Here is an 18,380-nt window from a genome sequence, read left to right as displayed (position 1 = left end):
CAGACATTAGCTCTAAGTTAGAGGACTGATGCACTTAAAAATTTATAAACTACAACGACCAAGTAAAAGCTTATTTCCTTTTAAAAATGATGCTGTCAGGTGTTTCAAATTATTAATTATTCCATTAAAAAAAAAAAAAAAACGGACAATCTCCCAGACAAATTTAACCTGGTAAATGCAACCCCCTGTACCACCATCCCACACCAGCCTGGGATGTGTCCCTGCCTTCAGTCTTGTGGACACTGGAGCTCTTGTTGTTGGTTACACACACTGAGAGCCAACAGGGCATGGCCTGAGCTCTGCCCTGAGCTCTGCCCTGTCCCTCTAGCTCACCCTCAGCCATAACTGGCTCTGCACAGCACTTGGGGTGGATCTGTCAGCACTAATGGGGGGGGAAAGGTGTGAAGTGACTCAGAGGAACTCACTGAAGACTTTCAGGCTCAGGAGCTCCCAGATCCTTGTCCCATCAGCTTTAACCCCCCCGGGCTCTCCCCAGGAACTCCCAGTCACTGCAGTGTAGCACCACCTACACCTGTCCCTACACCTACATCTGCCCCATCACATGCACCTACACTTGCTATACCAGCCCTTATCCCTCCCCTTATTCCTAGCTCTGCCCCAACACCTGTCCCTACATCTACAGCCACACCTGCTCCTATTCTTGCCCTTATCCCCTATTCCTTCCCTTATCCCCTATTCCTTCCCTTCCCCTTAGCCCCTATCTCTATTGCCTTTCCTTTCCCCTGTCCCTAAGCCTCTCCTTATCCCTATCCCTGCCCCTATCCCTACTCCTACCCTTATCCCCATCCCTTACTCTTTCCCTTTCCCCTGCCCCATCCCTCTCCCTATTCCTGCCCCTGCCTGTCTCCCTGCCACTATCCGTGCCCCAACCCCATCCCTATTCCTGCCTCTACCCCTATTCCTGCCCCACTCCATCCCTATTCTTGCCCCTGCCCCTATCCCTATCCTTACCCCTATCCCTATCCTTACCCCTATCCCTATCCTTACCCCTATCCCTATTCCTGCCCCTGCCCTATTCCTGCCCCTGCCCTTATCCCTATCCTTGCTCCTGCCCCTATCCCTTCCCCTCCCCGTCCCTATCCCTGTCATCCCCATCCATGCCCCTATCTCCATCACTGCTCCTATCCCTGCCCCTATCCCTATCCCTATCCCCATCCCCATCCCTGCCCCTATCCCCTGCCCCTATCCCTATTCTTACCCCTATCCCTATTCCTCCCCCTGCCCTATTCCTGCCCCTGCCCTTATCCCTATCCTTGCTCCTGCCCCTATCCCTTCCCCTCCCCTGTCCCGTCCCCATCCCTGCCCCTATCCCCCTCCCTGCCCCTATCCTCCCCCCCATCCCCTCCCCTCTCCCCGTCTCTCCCGCCATTCCCGTTCCCGGGCCGTGCCGCTCCCGCCATTCCCGTTCCCGGGCCGTGCCGCGGTGCTCGCCGGGACGGGGCGGGGCGGCGGCGGCGGGCGCGGTACGGCCGGGCCGGGACCCCGCGATCCCCCGTGTCCCGCCGGGATCCCCCGTGTCCCGCCGGGACCCCCCTGCGCGGGACCCCCCGCGCCCCTGACCCCCCGTTTGCCTTGCAGGAGGCCCAGGATGGCGGAGAGACCCGAGGACCTGAACCTGCCCAACGCCGTCATCACCCGCATCATCAAGGAGGCGGTGGGTGCCGGGCCCCGGCGGGAGCGGCGGCACACGGGGGGCTCCGGCCCTTGGAGACCCTCGGAGACCCCAGTCCTCGGAGAGCCCGGCCCTGGGGGGCTCCGGCCCCGGGAGACCCCCGTCCTTGGAAATCCCGGCCCCGGGAGGCCCCGGTCCTTGGAGACCCCGGGAGGCCCCGGTCCCTGTCCCCGTGCTGTGTCCCGGTCCCTGTCCCTGTGCTGTGTCCCACTCCCTGTCCCCGTGCTGTGTCCCGGTCCCTGTCCCCGTGCTGTGTCCCGGTCCCTGTCCCCGTGCTGTGTCCCGGTCCCTGTGCTGTGTCCTGATCCCTGTCCCCGTGCTCTGTCCCGGTCCCTGTCCCCGTGCTCTGTCCCTGTCCCCGTGCTGTGTCCCTGTCCCCGTGCTCTATCCCGGTCCCTGTCCCCGTGCTGTGTCCCGGTCCCTGTGCTGTGTCCCGGTCCCTGTCCCCGTGCTCTATCCCGGTCCCTGTCCCCGTGCTCTGTCCCGGTCCCTGTCCCCGTGCTCTGTCCCGGTCCCTGTCCCCGTGCTCTATCCCAGTCCCTGTCCCCGTGCTCTATCCCGGTCCCTGTCCCCGTGCTGTGTCCCGGTCCCTGTCCCCGTGCTCTGTCCCTGTCCCCGTGCTCTGTCCCGGTCCCGCTCCCAGCTGTGCTGGCACTGTCCCCTCTCGGATGCCGGGGGGACCCCCCGGGGTCGGTCCGGGCTGCGCTGTCCCAAGGGATGCTCCAAAGCCGAGCTCAGCGGCAAGGCGGGTCCTGCCGTGGGACTGTCAGAACCCCCTGAAAACTCACAGCAGAAGTCCGTGTCTGTATAAAAATCTACAATAATTCCCGGTCGTTAATATAATCGGTTCTGGAGCTGTGAGACGTTGCTGGGTGGAAGTGGGTCTGGGAGGGGGTTGGTGTGTGACAGGAGATGGAAGTCACTGGATGAGTTACCCTGGACGTAGTGGCCAGACCCCCAACCCAGGGGTCACTCGGCTTCTGCTCAGGGGCACTGAGGGGACACAGTCACTGCACGTGGCTTTCAGCTGCATCAGAGCTGTGACAGCACCCCAGAGCTCCCTCAGAGCTGGGAACCTCAGAGTTCCCTGTTCCAGGCCCTCTGAATGCCTTAACGGAACTGACACGTGAATTATGCGAGTTTAAGTCCTCTTTAGCAGCTGCTGATAAAAGTTGAATTTGTTTTCCAGCTCCCTGATGGAGTCAATATTTCCAAAGAAGCCCGGAGCGCGATATCCCGAGCAGCAAGTGTGTTTGTGCTGTATGCAACATCCTGGTAAGGACTGGCTGCAGCTGATTGATAATTCTCCTCTCTGCTGGCCTGGAGACTCTTTCCCAGTGTTTGTTTCTGTATTGTCTGCTTGTATCAATAAACCCTACCAGGCTGCACCAGATGGGTTTTAACTGCCTGTAACAACCCATGGGAAGGCAGCTGGGCTGGGGACACAGAGATGTCCCAAAAAGAGGGGCCCCAAACTGCCATTAACCTTAGAACAAGGCTGCACATTCTTCCTGGCAAAGGCAGGAGCACTTGGCTCACTTTTTATTTAGTCTCCTTGCCACGTCAGTGTGTTAGGGCAAGTGTGAGCCAGCCTGGAGCTGCCACAGAGGACACAGTCAGGTTTTTGGGGTGTCCAGGCAGTCACTTCTCTGGTGTCAAGTACTCACAGGGCTGTGGGGAACTGGCACAGCCAGTGTTCAGGTTTTCTCCTTCCCCTTGCTTGTAGAAAAGGCCTGTGCAAGCAGAAAACTAATGTGGGAAAGCACAAACAGCCAGTGTAAACAGGAAGGTGTCTCAAACCTAAATGTTTAGGAGATGGCTTTTATGTTTTTTTAAGTTGCTTGTAAGTTGTGACTTTTAATAGACAAGACTAAGTTGATGACAGTTCCCAACTGCCTCTCTTACTTCTTGTTTTTGCCTTGTTTTTGCCTAGTGCAAATAACTTTGCCATGAAGGGGAAGAGGAAAACGCTGAATGCTGGTGACGTGCTCTCTGCCATGGAGGAGATGGAGTTCCAGAGGTTCATGGTCCCTCTGAAGGAGTCCCTGGAAGGTACAGGCCTTTGTTTGTGTCAAGAGAGTCTGATTAGCACCGAGTCGTGTTTTCCTCGAACACTGGACAAGCAACACTTACTTGCCTGTCTTGTTTCTCTTCTCTTTGCCCAGCATCCTACACTGCAGTTTGCCTGGGGAATAACTAATGTGCACCTTAACGGGCCTGGGATAACATTATTGCACAACTGATGAGGATTGAGAAAGTCTCATCTGCCCTCACTCCCCTATTTTGTTTATCTAAGGAAAGCCGTAGGTGCTGCCTGTAAATGTGAACTCCTGCGTCCTTTTCAGCATTTTTCTGCTGAAATTTAACCTGCTTTCCTATGGAGCTGCTCAGCACAGCTCAGCTCGTAGGGTGAGTTGCTGCTCTGAGTTCCTGCTCCCCTGGTGAGCCGGGAGAGCAGGGGGGTGTTGGAGCTCAGCCCTGTCCGTGCCGGGGGTTCCTCACTGCTCCCTCTCCTTCAGTTTACAGGCGTGAGCAGAAGGGAAAGAAGGAAGCCAGGAAAGATAAAGACAAGAAGGCAGACTCAGAGGAGCAGGACAAAAGCCGAGAGGAAGACAATGATGACGACGATGAAAGGATGGAGGAGGAAGAGCAGAACGACGAGGAAGAGGTGGACAACTGAGCTGGCTGAGAGGGGCTGGGCTGTGTGCAGAGGGATATAAACACTGTAAATCAACCTTGCTGTGTCCCCTCTTGTTTCCCTTAGAGCTTTGTGCTGTCCCTCTGCAGCCTGTCCCTTTTGGGCTTTAATTTGGACATAAAGGACTTGTGCTGAAGCTTTTTCCATGGCAGGGCAGCTCCTCCTGGTGCCTGGGGGGCTTGGCCCTCTCCCTCTTCTGGGCAGACCTTTGATGCTGGGCTGGCTCTGAAATAGAGGAAAAAAGAGCTGGCAGGTGCTCAGTGCAGGAGCTGAGCAGGAGAACATGGGAACTCTTGAATATCAGGGGCTGAGCCCAACAGACCATTAACCCCCTGGGGTGTAGAACCCAGGTGATGATGTCAGGAGGCTTGGAAGCTGGACATTTAAGCTTTGATCCAAGGAACTCCCAAGTTTTTTCCCTGTGTTTCCTTGCATCCTGGCTGTGCCTTCTCTCCCTGCTGTGCTGTGACAGTGCCTCTGTCCTTCAGCCTGAGCAGCACTACAGGGGCCATGAGTCCACTCACTGATCACCCAAACCACCCTAAATCCAAAAACTTCACAGCACTGGAAGTGTGAACAGAACACTGAAAGCGTCTTTAGAGCCCTGAGAGACCAAGAGGAAATTAATTTAACATCTGAAGCAAAATGAAGGGCTAAAATGAGTGTCAGGGGTACAAAGAGGTGGCTTTGTGCAGTGCTGGGTGTGGTGGTCTCACCTGTCCCTGCTCTGAGGAGCTGCAGCTCCTGCAGGAAGTTTAAATGTGGCAGAACAGAGTGGTGGATTGTGGTGCCTTGTTTTTGTTTTCTTTTTTTAATTTTCCCAATTGGAATGGACTAATTCCATCCAAGGTCCCTCTGTAGCCTTTGCCAGTCATTCCAGGGACATGGATCCCCCCTGGTGCAATGGGCAGGACGTGCCCACCCAGGAGGCTCAACCTCAGGCCTCTGGTTTCCAAAAAAGGCTCCTGCAGGAAAAGAAGGTTGAAATAAGCTGTTGGTATCTCTTGTGCCTGTGCAGGTTTGTGCTTTTCCACTTGGACTGTTAGTTTTGGTGCCTTTCCTTTCTCTCTCTGAGAAGGTACCTATAGAGGAAGCTCCTTTCAGGGGAAAATGCTTTATTTGACTTTTTGAAGACTAATACATCTAATGTTTGAACTTAACAGATGGGTGAAGGAAACCTGAGGAAAGCTTTAGGTGCATCTAAGTAGAAACCACGAGTTTTGCTGATGAGCAGTTTTAAAATAGCACTTGTGGGGACTCATTGATCCTTTCCACCAAAAGAAATTGCTGCAGAGCCACCCACAAGAGCCAACCCTGCCTTCCTGCTTTTCTGGCACACTGGATTTTCACACACACAAGGCCAGCTCCTGAAAAAGAACTGAATCAACACAGATTTTCTGCTGTCTAGTTTCTGCTGGCCTGCAGTCAGCACATGGAAAGCCTGAGCCTGAATGTCTTCCCAAACATCTCTGATAAACACCTGCCTTCCAGCTCTTTTTCTTTCTTTTTTTTCTCTTCAGTACATATCTGGGGTGCATATTCTGGAAGGGAATGATGCCTAAATAAAAGCCAGATTTTTTTTTATAGAAGTGGAGTCTCATATTTCGGGCAGTTATAAAATGAGCAGGTTGTGGTTGTGTAAGGGGGAACAGAGGGAGCAGCCAAGGCAGGAGCAAACACCCTGGGAAGTGGGTTCTGGAGCAGCTGATGGCAGGAGGAAGATGAGGGGAGGATGAAGGCTGTGAGAAGAGCAAGGGAATTGAGACTGGCAAGAAGGGGGGGATTTCCAGATCTCAGAGAAGCAAAATTGGGGTGCTGGTGTTTGTCCTGCTGGGGGAACAAGCTCAGCCTTGCTCCAGGGAGAGCCTCCAGGCTGGGGGATAGACAGATCCAGGGGCTGGGTCCAGGGTTTCTGCCCTGCAGCAGGCCAGGGAATGCTGCTATGGCACAGGAGCTGCAGGATCTCCCAAAATAAACCCAATCCCAACATCTCCCCTGCACTGGAGACCAAGGCAGTGGCAGTGCTGCTGAGCCTGCAGTGGGGCTGCAGCTTCCCTGGGCCTGGCAGGCCCCCAGCCCCCCAAAGCCCTGCTCCACGTCCCTCTGCAGCCCCCTAAAGCCCTGCTCCAGGTTTCTGCAGCCCCACAAAACCCTGCCCCGGCCACCACAGCCTCCCAGCCATGCTCCTTGCTCACACAGCACCCCAAACCCTGCTTTCTGATCCTCAGCACCCCAATACCCTGCTCTGGCACCACCAGAACCCCCAAAACTGGCTCCAGGTCCTCCCACAGCACCCTAAAACTGGACTGCATGTCCCCCCCAGCACCCCAAATGTCTGCTCTAGCCCTCCTCAGAACCCCAAAACCTGGCTCTACTTCCCCCCCTCCAGCACCCCAAAACTGGACTGCATGACCCCCCAGCACCCCAAAGTCCCACTCCACACCCCTGCAGCACCCCAAAGATTTGCTCCAGCCTCCCCCAGAACTCCAAAACCTGGCTCCATGTCCCCCTGTAGCACCCCAAAACTGGACTGCAATGACTCTCCATCAGCTCGAGTCCTGCTCCACACCCCTGCAGCACCCCAAAGATTTGTTCTAGCCTCCTCCAGAACCCCAAAAACTGGCTCCAGGATCCCCAGAACCGCAAAACCTGGGTCCAGGTTCTCCCACAGCACCTCAAAAATGCACTGCATGCTCCCCAGCACCCCAAAGCTCTGCTCCTCAGCCCTGCAGCCCCCCAAAACCCTGCTCCAGCATCTGCAGAACCCCAAAACCTGGCTCCGTGTCCCCCTGCAACACCCAAAAACTGCACTGCATGGTCCCCCAGCACCCCAAAGCCCTGCTCCACGCCCCCCCCGAACCCCACCGGGGGTTCCATTTCCCCTCACAGCACCCCAAAACTGGACTGCACGACCCTCCACCACCCCACAACCCGGCTCCACAGCCCTGCAGCCCCCCAAAACTGCACCGCATGGCTCCCTAGCACCCCAAAGCTCCGCTCCGCGCCCCTGCAGCCCCCCAAAACCCTCTTCGAGCGCCCCCAGCACCCCAAACCTGGCTCCAGGTCCCCTCCCAGCCCCCCAAAGCCCCCCTCCTGTCCCCTCAGCACCCCCATCCCTGCCCCAGCCCCCTTCACCCCAAAAACCCCTCCTCCCCCCGCCCTTTTCCCGCGCTGCGCCGCGCGAGACTTCCCGCCATCACTCCCCCGCGGGGGCGGAGATATGCTAATGAGGGGCGTGACCATGCAAATCGCGATAGCTCGGGGGCAGAGAGGCGGCCGGAGCGGACACGGCGGGCGGTGAGTGCGGGATCGGGACCGGGACCGGGACCGGGACCGGGACCGGGACCGGGACCGGGACCGGGACCGGGACCGGGACCGGGACCGGGACCGGGACCGGGAACGGGAACCGGGGTCCGGGACTGGAGCTGGGGCCGGGATCGCCCCAGGGACGGGGCCCGGCCGGGCAAGGAGGCAGCGCTTGGGTCAGGCAGGAAGGGCAGCCCCGGGTAACGCAGCAAGGACAGCCCGGGGTTTGCCCGATTCTACTCGATTTTTGCCCGGTTTTGCTCGCTTTTTGCCCGGTTTTGCTCGGTTTTTGCTCGGTAGCCGTGGCAACGGCGGGGCAAGCCCAGAGCAGCGTGCGATGCTCCGAGCTGGCAGCGGTGCTGAGCTCCCGCCCGTGCTGGGGTGTGATCGCAGACCCCTGGGCACCCCCGCGCCCATCCTGGAGCAGGAAACCCGCTGGAAGGGCTTCACCTTCGTTAGTGACTCTTAATTAACCCTGATTCGTCTTGACCTTTGCTACTGGCTCTTAATTAACGCTGCAACAGCTTGACCTTTGTTAGTGGCTGTTAATTAACCCACAGCTCCGTTGGCTCCCTTTCCTGGAACACCCCAGTCTGTCCCTTCTCCCACCGGGCATTTTGGGAGTTTGCGTATCCCTGGGATTCAGCTAAATAGTTGTATGGCACAGGATGAGGCCACATGCGCTTCTGTCTCCTAAAAACATCTTCCTCCAGCCTCGTGTTGGCACTGAACAAACTCCCCCTGTTCGGGGGGTGTCGGGGGCCGGGGCAGTGCCGGGTCGGGCTTCAGCCCGTCCTCGGGGTTTGTTTGGTTTGTGGCGGTGCCAGGGGCCAGCGGCGTGTGCCGGGTTGTCCCTGGGCAGCCGCTTCTCTTCCCTCGAGGGCAGCGAGGCACCGCCACCAGCCCGGGCTGGGCACAGGGGTGGGTTGGGGTGCCGCGGGTTTGGGCTGGTCCCGGTGTGCAGGGGCAAAGGTGAGCTCAGGGAGAGAACTGCAGGGCTGTCCGTCAGTTCCTGGAGCTGCAGGACTGTGCTTAACCTCCTGCTGGAGTTGCAGGGCTGTCCTTAACCCCCTCCTGGAGCTGCTCCAGTGTGCACGGAGCAAACGGCTTTAGAAAGACAGATTTGGGCCGCGAATGGGAGAAAGGCAGGCGTGCTGTGCCGGGAGCCCTGAGGGATGTCGGGGGAACAGCCCCAGCCCGGGGTGAGCGTGTGGTGCAATGTCCCCTGACTGCCCACTCCTGCAGCCCGTGCCCTGTGCCCTGTGCCCTGTGTCCCTGTGTCCCTGTGTCCCTGTGTCCCTGTGTCCCTGTGTCCCTGTGTCCCTGTACCCTGTGTCCTGTGTCCCTGTGTCCCTGTGCCCTATGTCCCTGTGCCCTATGTCCCTGTGCCCCTGTGTCCCTGTGTCCTGTGTCCCTGCCCGTCGGGTGGGTCGGTCCCGGCTGTGCCACCCCAGTGCCCTGCACAGGCAGCAGCTTCTCCTGCTCGTGGGGCTGGTGAGCAGGACCCGGCTCAGACTCAGCCCCAGCAGGGCCCACCCGTCCCGGCTCTTATCTCCTCCCTGCCATCCCACCCCGTGCCCATCCCCTCCTCGCCCGGAGAGGGCAGTTTCTGGAGCTGTGGCCTCTATCTGTCCCATACAGTCAGGTGCCTCTGGTCCCACCCGGCCCCCTGCCCTTGCTCCGCTGGGATTAACTGTTTAGAGCATTTTTTGGATTCTCGAGGTGGGTTTTGTTCACTGAGCCCTTTGTTTGCCGTGGCTCCCTGGAGCCAGGCACCGTAGGGAGCGTTCACCCGAGGGCTGTCCCTTTCCCTGGAGTGAGGACTGGAGTGGCAGCTTTCCAAGGGCTAAAAATGACCTGCCAAGGGATGCCATGGTGCTGCCAGCATGCCTGTCAGCTGCTCTGCGTCCCCCACAAGCACCACCTGATTTTTTTATCCAGTGTTTTTATCCGTGTAACCAAGAGGGGCCTTTCCCCATCCCCAGAAGTGATTCCTCAGGGTACAAGAGGCTCGATTCCAGCCCTGGGCAATGCAGTGCCCCCGTGTTCCAAGTGCCCTGGGCACTGGGCAGGTCTGACACAGACTGAGTTTGGCTCAGTAGTAGAATATCTGACGGGTCTTGAGTGTGTAAAATAGGTGAACACCTCAGATTAAAGGTTTTCCCAAAGTGAAAATGAGCCACCTCCTGCACAGCTCCGTTGCTGACTGGTGTTGTGGGTGCCATGGACTCTGTCCTGGGATGCTCTGAGCTGTGCCTGAGCTGTGCCTGTTCTCCAGAGGGCTGGGTACAGGCAGGGGGTCAGTGAGGTTCATTGCTTGGGGAATCCCTCCTGGAATGGGACTGGAGAGCACAGGGCTGCTCCCCTGAAATGAGTCCCATCCTCCTGCCACCCTGTCTCCCTAGGGAAGACCTGCCCTGTCCAGGGGTAGTCAAAGGACTCCACTTGCCCTTTCAGAGCCCATCTGAGCTCTCCTCCTGCCCACCTCCCAAAAATCCCACACTCTCCAGTAGGGCCTCTGCTTTGTCTCCCAGGGCACCCCGGCTCCTCAGCACAAGGGGTTTGGGGGATGTGGCCCTGTGTGTGCAGCCACAAGTCCTTGAAGCTGCTCTGCACAAACAGTCTGTTGTTGGGGTTGTGCTTTCCAGGGCTGTGCAGCTGCTCCCTCTGTGCTGCAGCCAAAGAAATGCCTGGTCCCAGGAGAGCCACCTTCTCACGGCCCCTTCCATCACACCCACCAGCAACGTGCTGTGAGAATTTAATGCTCATGGAAATGTAAATCTTGGTGGTCTGATCACAGAATTATTACTAATCTGTTAGAGAAGAAGAAAATATTGCTGCAGAAGAACTTTCAACAGCAGCAGAGCCAATGATTGATTTATGTGTGTTCAGTACCTGCTCTTTGTTACCTCAGAAATCAGTTTTGCCCAAGTCCCCAGTTTTCTTTACCCAGCAGTAAGTGGCCACTGGAGTTGTGGGACTGTGGGGTTTAGGGCCCTGGTTTCCTCTGGATGATTCTGCCCCTTTCTCATCCAGTGCCTTTCCTCTTCTGTAACTGTGCCCTCACACTGTGGCCATAAATATGTTGTGCCTCATGGAATGGTTTGGGTTGGAAGGGACATTAAAGATCACTGAGTTCCAGCACAGAGCAGCTCTTTACTCCTCTGCATACAAAAGCTTTATCACAGAGTTACTCAGCACTAAGGAAAAGTAAAATGAATGAACAGTGACCCTCTGGGTGCTCAGGCAGAGGAGCCTCTGGGGGGTGAAGGTGGTTCTGCTGTGGGAGGAGCCAGTGGCTGGAACTGGGGGGGTTTCCTACACAGAACTGGGGGGTTTTGTGGGGAGGAGTCTCTGTCATCCCTGTTTATGGGAAGGGCTGTTCAGTGACTGCTGATGGGGGTCCTGCAGCACCCACCAGGCACAGGGCAGTGCCCGTGGGAGGTGGGATGGAGCTGGAGGGGCTGCAGGGGCCCGGGACAGGGACAGTCCTGCAGTGGCTGCCTGGATCTCAGCCCCCTCCTCAGCAGTTTACCAGGACCCTGCCGGGTTCTTTTGTTGTTGCAGAGCCTCCCCCAGCCTCCAGCAGCCCCACCATGCAGGCAGACTCTGTCCTCCACAGCGGGTACTTCCACCCGGTGCTGCGCTCCTGGCAGGGCACGGCCACCACCTTCGACGCCTCCAACCTCATCTACCCCATCTTTGTCACGTGAGTGAGCCCTGGCTCTGGGGTCAGGGATGGACACGGCGCAGGGTGACTGGCTGGGTCCATCCCAGGAGCTCCCTGAGCTCTTCAGTAGGTTCAGAGTCCCTGTGCATGAGCCTGGGAGAGGGGCTTCCTTCTCACACCGAGTCCTCACATCTCCGTCCCCTCCTCCTCCCACAGGGACAGCCCTGACGCCGTGGAGCCCATCCCCAGCCTCCCTGGACAAGCCAGGTACAAATCCAACCCCACTGAGCCACGTGCTGTCACTGCTGGGATTTATGGCATGAGATGAGCATGAAACAGGGGTGATGCTTCCAACCCTCTGGTCCCTGCCCTGGGGATTCCCTGGGATCAGGCAGGGCAGGGACATTCATCCACTAAGGGAGTGGAGGGAATCATGCTGGGAATGCTGGGGAAGTAGCAGTACTGGGAGGGCAGCACCAGGGTCTCAGGCTGTCCCAGAGCACTCACACTCTGTGTGGGTTGGAAGCAAATGGGGTTTCCAGCAGCAGCCACAAAACCCGTGCAAGGATGTGGGCTGTGGTCCTGCACTGGATCCTGCTGGGCTGGCAGCTCCTGTCTCCATCTGCTGCCACATTAGCAGGGCTCTGGTCAGAGAGGCCCAGGGGGTGGGTTGGTGGGAGGTGGGCTGGATCTGCAACAGGGAGGCCAAGATAAGGAATCCAAGGGCAGGGCACGCTTCTCCTTTCAGAGCAGTGTCCATGCTGGGCAGATAATGCTCCTGCAGCCCCAGATAAGAGCCCAGATTGTTCGTCCCAGTGTTCAGGCAACACCTCCCCTGTACCTCCAGCTGCTGCCTGGTGATGCTGGATTGCTCACAGGGCAGCATCCCAGTCACAGGCAGCTCTTCCCAGGAGCAGGTGTGGGTGCCTGGCAGCTCCCTTCCCTTTGCCCTGCTCAGGTATGGAGTGAACAAGCTCGAGGGGATGCTGCAGCCCCTCATCCAAGACGGCCTGAAGTGTGTGCTCATCTTTGGGGTGCCCAGCAAGGTCCACAAGGTCAGTGCCTGGTGGTGAGGGGAGCTTGGGGCAGCCACGGGGGTGTGGGAGAGCAGAGAACTTACAGCCCACTCAGCAGAGCACATGGGATGGGAGATGCAGTGACACCCAAAAAAGCCCCCAGAGCTCTGCAGGTGGCCCCAGGACCTGCACTCATTGCCCAGAAGGGCTTCTCCATCACCCTTTTCCCTCAGTGGTGGTCACACCATCCTGCCTTGGAGGGTCCCACAGTCCAGGAGCTGTTTCCTGGGCAGAGCTGCTGCCACGGAGGAGCCGGGGGGAGTGTGGGCTGTGTGTGCTGAGGTGTTTGTGTTCCCACAGGATGAGAGAGGCTCTGCTGCCGATGCCGAGGGCACTCCTGCCATCCAGGCCATCAGGAGGATCCGCTCCACCTTCCCAGAGCTGCTCATTGCCTGTGATGTTTGCTTGTGCCCTTACACCTCGCATGGGCACTGTGGTGAGCACGGCCTGGGGGCCTGGGCTGCACTCCTGGTGTTTTCCTGGCTCGGGGAGTCTCCAGGGATTTGCCATTTTCTGCTGAGGGGCTCCATGTGCTGTGGGTTCTGGCCAGCTCCTGCACCAAGACCTGGCCTCCCGTTACTAGTGTAGGAAGCTGGGAGGCCTCTCCTGGGTTTTGACAGCAGGGTGGGAGGCACAGGTGGTTCAGGCCCTCAGTGTGGCCATCTGAGTCTGTCTGAGCCCCACCTCTGTCTTCCCTTCCCTGGAGCACCCAGACCTCCAGGCCCTGCAGGGCTCCTTATCCAGCTCCCTCAACACATTCCTCACTGCTGCTCTGAGCATCTCCACAGCTTGTCCCCAGAGCCACACTCGCCCCTGGGGACTGAGGCACCTGCTGTCCCTGCCCTGGTGTAACCCCGGGTTTGTCTCCAGGTATCCTGCGAGAGGACGGCACCATCCAGAACGAGCTCAGCTGCCAGCGGCTGGCAGAGGTGGCACTGGCCTACGCCAAAGCAGGTGGGAGCCCCAGCAGTGACAGCCCAGCTGGACTCTGCTTGCCCCTCTCTCACTTCACACACACAATCGACAAGATTGGAAAAGACCTCTGAGATCCTCGAGTCCAACCTGTGACCCAACCCCACCTTGTCACCCAGCCCATGGCACTGATGCCACATCCAGGCTCTGCTCAAACCCCTCCAGGGACAGGGACTCCACCCCCTCCCTGGGCAGCCCATTCCAAGGGCTGATCCCTCTCTCTGCAAACAACTTCTGCCCAATGGCCAACCTAAACCTGCCCTGGGGCAGCTCAAGGCTGTGCCCTCTTGTCCTGCTGCTGGTTCCTGGCAGCAGAGCCCGACCCCCCCCAGCTCCCCCCTCCTGGCAGGGAGTTGCAGAGAGTGAGAAGGTCTCCCCTGAGCCTCCTCCTCTCCAGGCTGAGCCCCCCCAGCTCCCTCAGCCTCTCCTCACAGCACTTGTGCTCCACACCCTTCCCCAGCCTCATTGCCCTTCTCTGGACCTGCTCCAGCCCCTCCATGTCCTTCCTGAACTGAGGGGCCAGAACTGGGCACAGCACTTGAGGTGTGGCCTCACCAGTGCTGAGTCCAGGGGCAGAATCACTGCCCTGGTCCTCTGAGCAGATCCAAAGGCAAACTGGGCCTGATTCTAAGTGGGACTGTTCCCCTGCCCTCCCTGCCCTGGTCCCAGCAGCACTGCTGGCACCAGAACCTTTTGGCAGAGCCAAAGCCTCGGGTGCTTCCCTGCATCCCTGTCCTTCCCTGCAGGCTGCCACATCGTGGCCCCCTCGGACATGATGGACGGGCGCATCGGGGCCATAAAGCAGGCCCTGATCTCCAACGACCTGGGCAACAAGGTGAGCTGGGCACCTGTGTGTGCCAGGGGCAGGAGCCACAGCCATGGGGAGGGAGCTGCAGCACTACAGGAATGTCCATGGGAGCAGCAGGTGCCAGGCCTCTGGGAGGGGGAGGATAAAACAGCCATGGCAGGGAATCTGTGGCTGTGGCTCCAAGCTCCCGGCCCTCATGGCCCTGCTCTGATCCGCAGGTCTCTGTGATGAGCTACAGTGCCAAGTTTGCTTCCTGCTTCTATGGACCCTTCAGGTGGGTCTGTCCCTCAGCCAGGTGTGCCCAGCCAGTGCCAGGATGGCTGGGAGTGTGTTCCCAGACAGTTATTTGGGAAGGGGGCTCAGCCAGAGCCTGGGCTGCAGGAGGGGCCACACTGGTCACTTTGCAGCACCTTCCTCCTACTCCTCCATGCAAAAAGGAGACAATTGTACCTTGCCCAGGTGATCTTCCATCCTTTACCTCTTCACCTGCTCCTCCTCAGTGCTGCTGGCAAGGCAGGCAGAGAGGGAGCCACCTGCAATGTCCAGGAACAGGGAGGGAGTCACAGGAGCCAGTGTTGTCCCAAAGGGTGGCTTCAGGGACAGGCTTCAGCTTAGTCAGCTGTTGGACCTTGTCCCAAGAACAGCCTGACCCTGGCAGGGTATCCCTGAGGAACCTGCCTTGGAAAAGTCTGACATGAGTTTACCCAGACTCTGGGCATGGGGAGGGCAGTGGCTGTTGAAACAGCTCTCAGGGCCAGCCTGGGCCTGTAGGACCTCCCAGAGCCATCCTGGGGTGCTGAGGTGGCTCAGGAGTGCCCCATTTTCCTGACTCAGTGGCTCAGACACTTGACCTCGTCTGGCCTCCCGTTCCTGAAGCTGTATGAGGTGGGAGCCACAGGGGTCCTCACTCCCTGCCCTGCCCCTCTCCAGGGACGCCGCGCTCTCCAAACCCGCCTTCGGTGACCGGAGGTGTTACCAGCTGCCCCCCGGCGCCCGGGGCCTGGCCCAGCGCGCCGTGGTGAGTGTGGCATGGGGGGTTACGGCTGTGGGGCTGGACACCCTCAGTGGGGCACGGGGGGGTACAGCTGTGGGGCTGGACACCCTCAGTGGGGCACATGGGGTTATGGCTGTGGGGCTGGACACCCTCAGTGGGGCACAGGGGGTTACAGCTGTGGGGCTGGACACCCTCAGTGGGGCACATGGGGTTATGGCTGTGGGGCTGGACACCCTCAGTGGGGCACGGGGGGTTATGGCTGTGGGGCTGGACACCCTCAGTGGGGCCTGGGTGATCACCCCCGGGCTTGGGGAGAGCAAGAAAGTCAAAAGGGGGTGGGAGGCAAACCGGATAAAAGGGTCAAGGGTCTTCCCTTTCCATGAGATAAACGAAACATGAGGTCCATCAGCCTGCCAGAGCTGGTCCCAGTGTGTACTTGAGGACTGGGCAGTGGGAGCTGCGGAGTTGGTGCCCCTGTAATGGGACATCAGATCCAGGGACACGCAGCCACCCGCGTTGCCCAGGCACTGTGTGTGTGAGGGGAGTGTCAGCCCACAGTTGGCTCCTGTGGCCGGGAGGGGCTCAGCAGACCATCCTGGAAAACCAGCCTGGGCCTCGCTGGAAACTCTGTCCTTGTCCCCCGTGTGCGTGTTCCCGTGGCAGGACCGGGACGTGCGGGAGGGAGCGGACGTGCTGATGGTGAAGCCGGGGATGCCCTACCTGGACCTGGTGCGGGATGTCAAGGCTCGGGTGAGCTCCTGCCTGGCGGGGAGGGACTGGGGGCTGTGGCTGCGCGTTTGATGTGCGGGGCTGACCGTGTCCCCGCAGCACCCCACGCACCCGCTGGCCGTGTACCACGTCTCGGGGGAGTTCGCTATGCTGTGGCACGGGGCGCAGGCGGGAGCCTTCGCGCTGGAGGCGGCGGTGCGGGAGGCGATGACGGCCTTCAGGCGGGCAGGTGAGGCTGCGCCCCCCGTGCCCCCCGCGCGTCCCCCGCGTGTCCCCGGCCCCGCTGCAGCCTCTCGTCTCTCCGCAGGTGCCGACATCATCATCACCTACTTCGCGCCGCAGCTGCTGCGCTGGCTGCGGGAGGAGGCGGCGGGACGGGCCTGAGCGCGGGGCTGCGGCCGCGGGGCGGGAGTGCCGGGATGGGCGGGAATTCCGGGATGGGCGGGAATTCCGGGATGGGCGGGGATTCCGGGGTGGGCGGGATTTCCGGGGGCGGTGCAGGTGGGCCCCGGCACCGCGAGCACTCCCAGCCCCCGGAGCTCGGTGAGCCCCGGGCCCGCCCCGCACCCCCCGGGGGACACCGGCACCTCGCACCCCCTCCCACGGGGACACCCCGTGCACCCTCCCCGGGCCCGGCCCCGCGTGCCCCGCACACCCCGGTGCGGTGCCGGGTGTGCCCCGTCCCCCCAGCCCGGGTGCCCCCGCCCGCGGGGGGAGTGTCGCTGCCCGGCCTGGCGGACTTCGCCCCTGGCGCTCGCAGCAGGGTTTTCCGTCCCTGCCGTGTGTCCGTGCGGACCCCAGCGGGGCCCTGAGCCCCCCACGAGGGACACTGACCCGGGACTGAGGCGGACGGAGGGCCGGGGTGCCCGCACCCCTCCGATGTGACCGGCACTGACTCGCTCTCGGAGCGCCTGCCTCTCACCCGTGTCCCTGGCTGCCCTTGTACCCGAGGCCATGCTCAGGCTGCGCCTGCTGACCTGGGATGTGAAGGACACTCTGCTGCGGCTGCGGCGGCCCGTGGGGCAGAGCTACGCGGCCGAGGCGCGGGCGCAGGGGCTGCAGGTGCAGCCGGAGGCTCTGGGACGGGCGTTCCGGGAGGCCTACGGGGCCCAGAGCCGCCGCTTCCCCAACTACGGCCGGGGGCAGGGGCTCAGCTCCCGGCAGTGGTGGGTGGACGTGGTCAAACAGGCCTTCGTGCTCTCGGGGGTGCAGGACGGTGCAGCCCTGACGGCGCTGGCAGAGAAGCTCTACCGCGACTACTGCAGCTCCCACAACTGGGAGCTGCTGCCCGGGGCCGAGGAGACCCTGAGCCGGTGCCGCCAGCGCGGCTTCCGCATGGGCGTCGTGTCCAACTTCGACAACCGGCTGGAAAACATCCTCTCGCAGTGCAACCTGCGGCACCACTTCGCGTTCGTGCTCACCTCCGAGGCCGCGGGGGCCGCCAAGCCCAACAGGAAGATCTTCGAGGAGGCCCTGCGGCTCGGGGGCGTCCCCCCGGAGCAGGCGGCTCACGTTGGGGATGATTACACCCGGGATTACCGGGCTGCCCGGGCCGTGGGCATGCACAGCTTCCTGCTCCACACGGCCGGGCACGGCCCGGAGCCCGAGGTGCCCCCCGAGCACGTCCTGCCCACCCTCAGCCACCTCCTGGCCCGGATCGAGAAGGGGTAGCTGCGGTTTGGAGGAGCCCAGCGCTGCTGCCGGGTGCTGAACTGGTCCTGGTGTGGGATTCCCTGCTGCCAGGGGGCAGGGAACAGCAGCGAGCGGATCAAGCACAGGGAGCAGCGCTGCCTACGGAGCAGGAGGGGTGTTCCTGCAATAAAACATATCTGACAGCCAGTGGTGCTGCTGCTTTGTTTCACGGCTCTGAAAACACTCCAGAAGGGGGGGTGTCAGCAGTGCTGTCTTCCCCTAACGGGGCTGGGAATGGGTCACGCTCCAGAGGTTCGTTCTGGCAGGTGAGATGGAGGCAGACATTGGGGTTTATCTCTTCTCAGTCACCCTGGGGAGAGGATCAAGAATCCCCCAGTGCAAGTGCAGGTTCAGTCCCAGGGAAGGTCTCAAAGAGAACACTCAGGCTCCCCATCCCAGGGAAGGTCTGCCCAAACAGAGCACTTGGGACACCCCTGCACAGGCCCTGCACACCTCAGTGTACCCCAGCCTTGCATCCCCCTCTTCCCAACAGGAGTGGCCAGGAGGTGGCTGCAGGTCTCCCTCTGTAGACTGAACAGTCTGGAGATGGGCAACTTCACTTAACGAACTGACAATTAACAAACTTCACTGATTTGGGCAGTGAGAAATAAAGATGACCATTTTAAACCCCTTGCCCTGCTCCCTGGCTCAACTCCAGGCCAACACCTCTCCTTCCTCCCTGCCTTCCATCAGTTCCCTGTGTTTGCACCATGTTAAACTCAACCCCACTCCCTTTGGTGAC

General features: G+C 60.0%; 3 protein-coding genes across 5 annotated transcripts in view; all 3 read left to right on the top strand.

The window, feature by feature from the left end:
- ALAD (aminolevulinate dehydratase) overlaps positions 1 to 16,431 on the top strand; it is a 393,442-nt gene extending 377,011 nt beyond the window's left edge. Inside the window, exons 1-12 of one of the 3 annotated variants that reach the window (XM_064677230.1) lie at positions 7,608 to 7,688; positions 11,265 to 11,406; positions 11,584 to 11,634; positions 12,326 to 12,422; positions 12,744 to 12,879; positions 13,314 to 13,397; positions 14,162 to 14,250; positions 14,442 to 14,497; positions 15,154 to 15,241; positions 15,881 to 15,967; positions 16,046 to 16,175; positions 16,254 to 16,431. In XM_064677230.1, coding sequence (XP_064533300.1) covers positions 11,294 to 11,406; positions 11,584 to 11,634; positions 12,326 to 12,422; positions 12,744 to 12,879; positions 13,314 to 13,397; positions 14,162 to 14,250; positions 14,442 to 14,497; positions 15,154 to 15,241; positions 15,881 to 15,967; positions 16,046 to 16,175; positions 16,254 to 16,330 — 1,008 coding nt within the window. In that variant the 5' untranslated portion in view covers positions 7,608 to 7,688; positions 11,265 to 11,293 and the 3' untranslated portion in view covers positions 16,331 to 16,431. Of the gene's footprint in view, positions 1 to 7,607; positions 7,689 to 8,876; positions 8,900 to 11,264; positions 11,407 to 11,583; positions 11,635 to 12,325; positions 12,423 to 12,743; positions 12,880 to 13,313; positions 13,398 to 14,161; positions 14,251 to 14,441; positions 14,498 to 15,153; positions 15,242 to 15,880; positions 15,968 to 16,045; positions 16,176 to 16,253 lie in introns of those variants that run through there. The other 2 variants (XM_064677231.1, XM_064677232.1) reach the window with 2 other exon arrangements.
- Positions 1,416 to 5,974, top strand: POLE3 (DNA polymerase epsilon 3, accessory subunit). Its single transcript, XM_064677173.1, has 5 exons — positions 1,416 to 1,484; positions 1,600 to 1,675; positions 2,883 to 2,968; positions 3,627 to 3,745; positions 4,213 to 5,974. Exons 2-5 carry the CDS (start codon positions 1,610 to 1,612, stop codon positions 4,371 to 4,373), a joined length of 432 nt encoding a protein of 143 aa, XP_064533243.1. The 5' UTR covers positions 1,416 to 1,484; positions 1,600 to 1,609; the 3' UTR covers positions 4,374 to 5,974.
- Positions 16,432 to 16,900: 469 nt separating the features above from the next.
- Positions 16,901 to 17,785, top strand: HDHD3 (haloacid dehalogenase like hydrolase domain containing 3). The gene has a single exon (XM_064677235.1). The coding sequence runs from the start codon at positions 16,901 to 16,903 to the stop codon at positions 17,615 to 17,617; it is 717 nt and encodes a 238-aa protein (XP_064533305.1). The 3' UTR covers positions 17,618 to 17,785.
- The last annotated feature ends 595 nt before the right edge of the window (positions 17,786 to 18,380 follow it).

This window comes from Pseudopipra pipra, chromosome 20 (genome assembly GCF_036250125.1).
Source record: "Pseudopipra pipra isolate bDixPip1 chromosome 20, bDixPip1.hap1, whole genome shotgun sequence".
NCBI lineage: Eukaryota > Metazoa > Chordata > Aves > Passeriformes > Pipridae > Pseudopipra > Pseudopipra pipra.
This window is presented reverse-complemented; position numbering and strand designations above follow the sequence as displayed.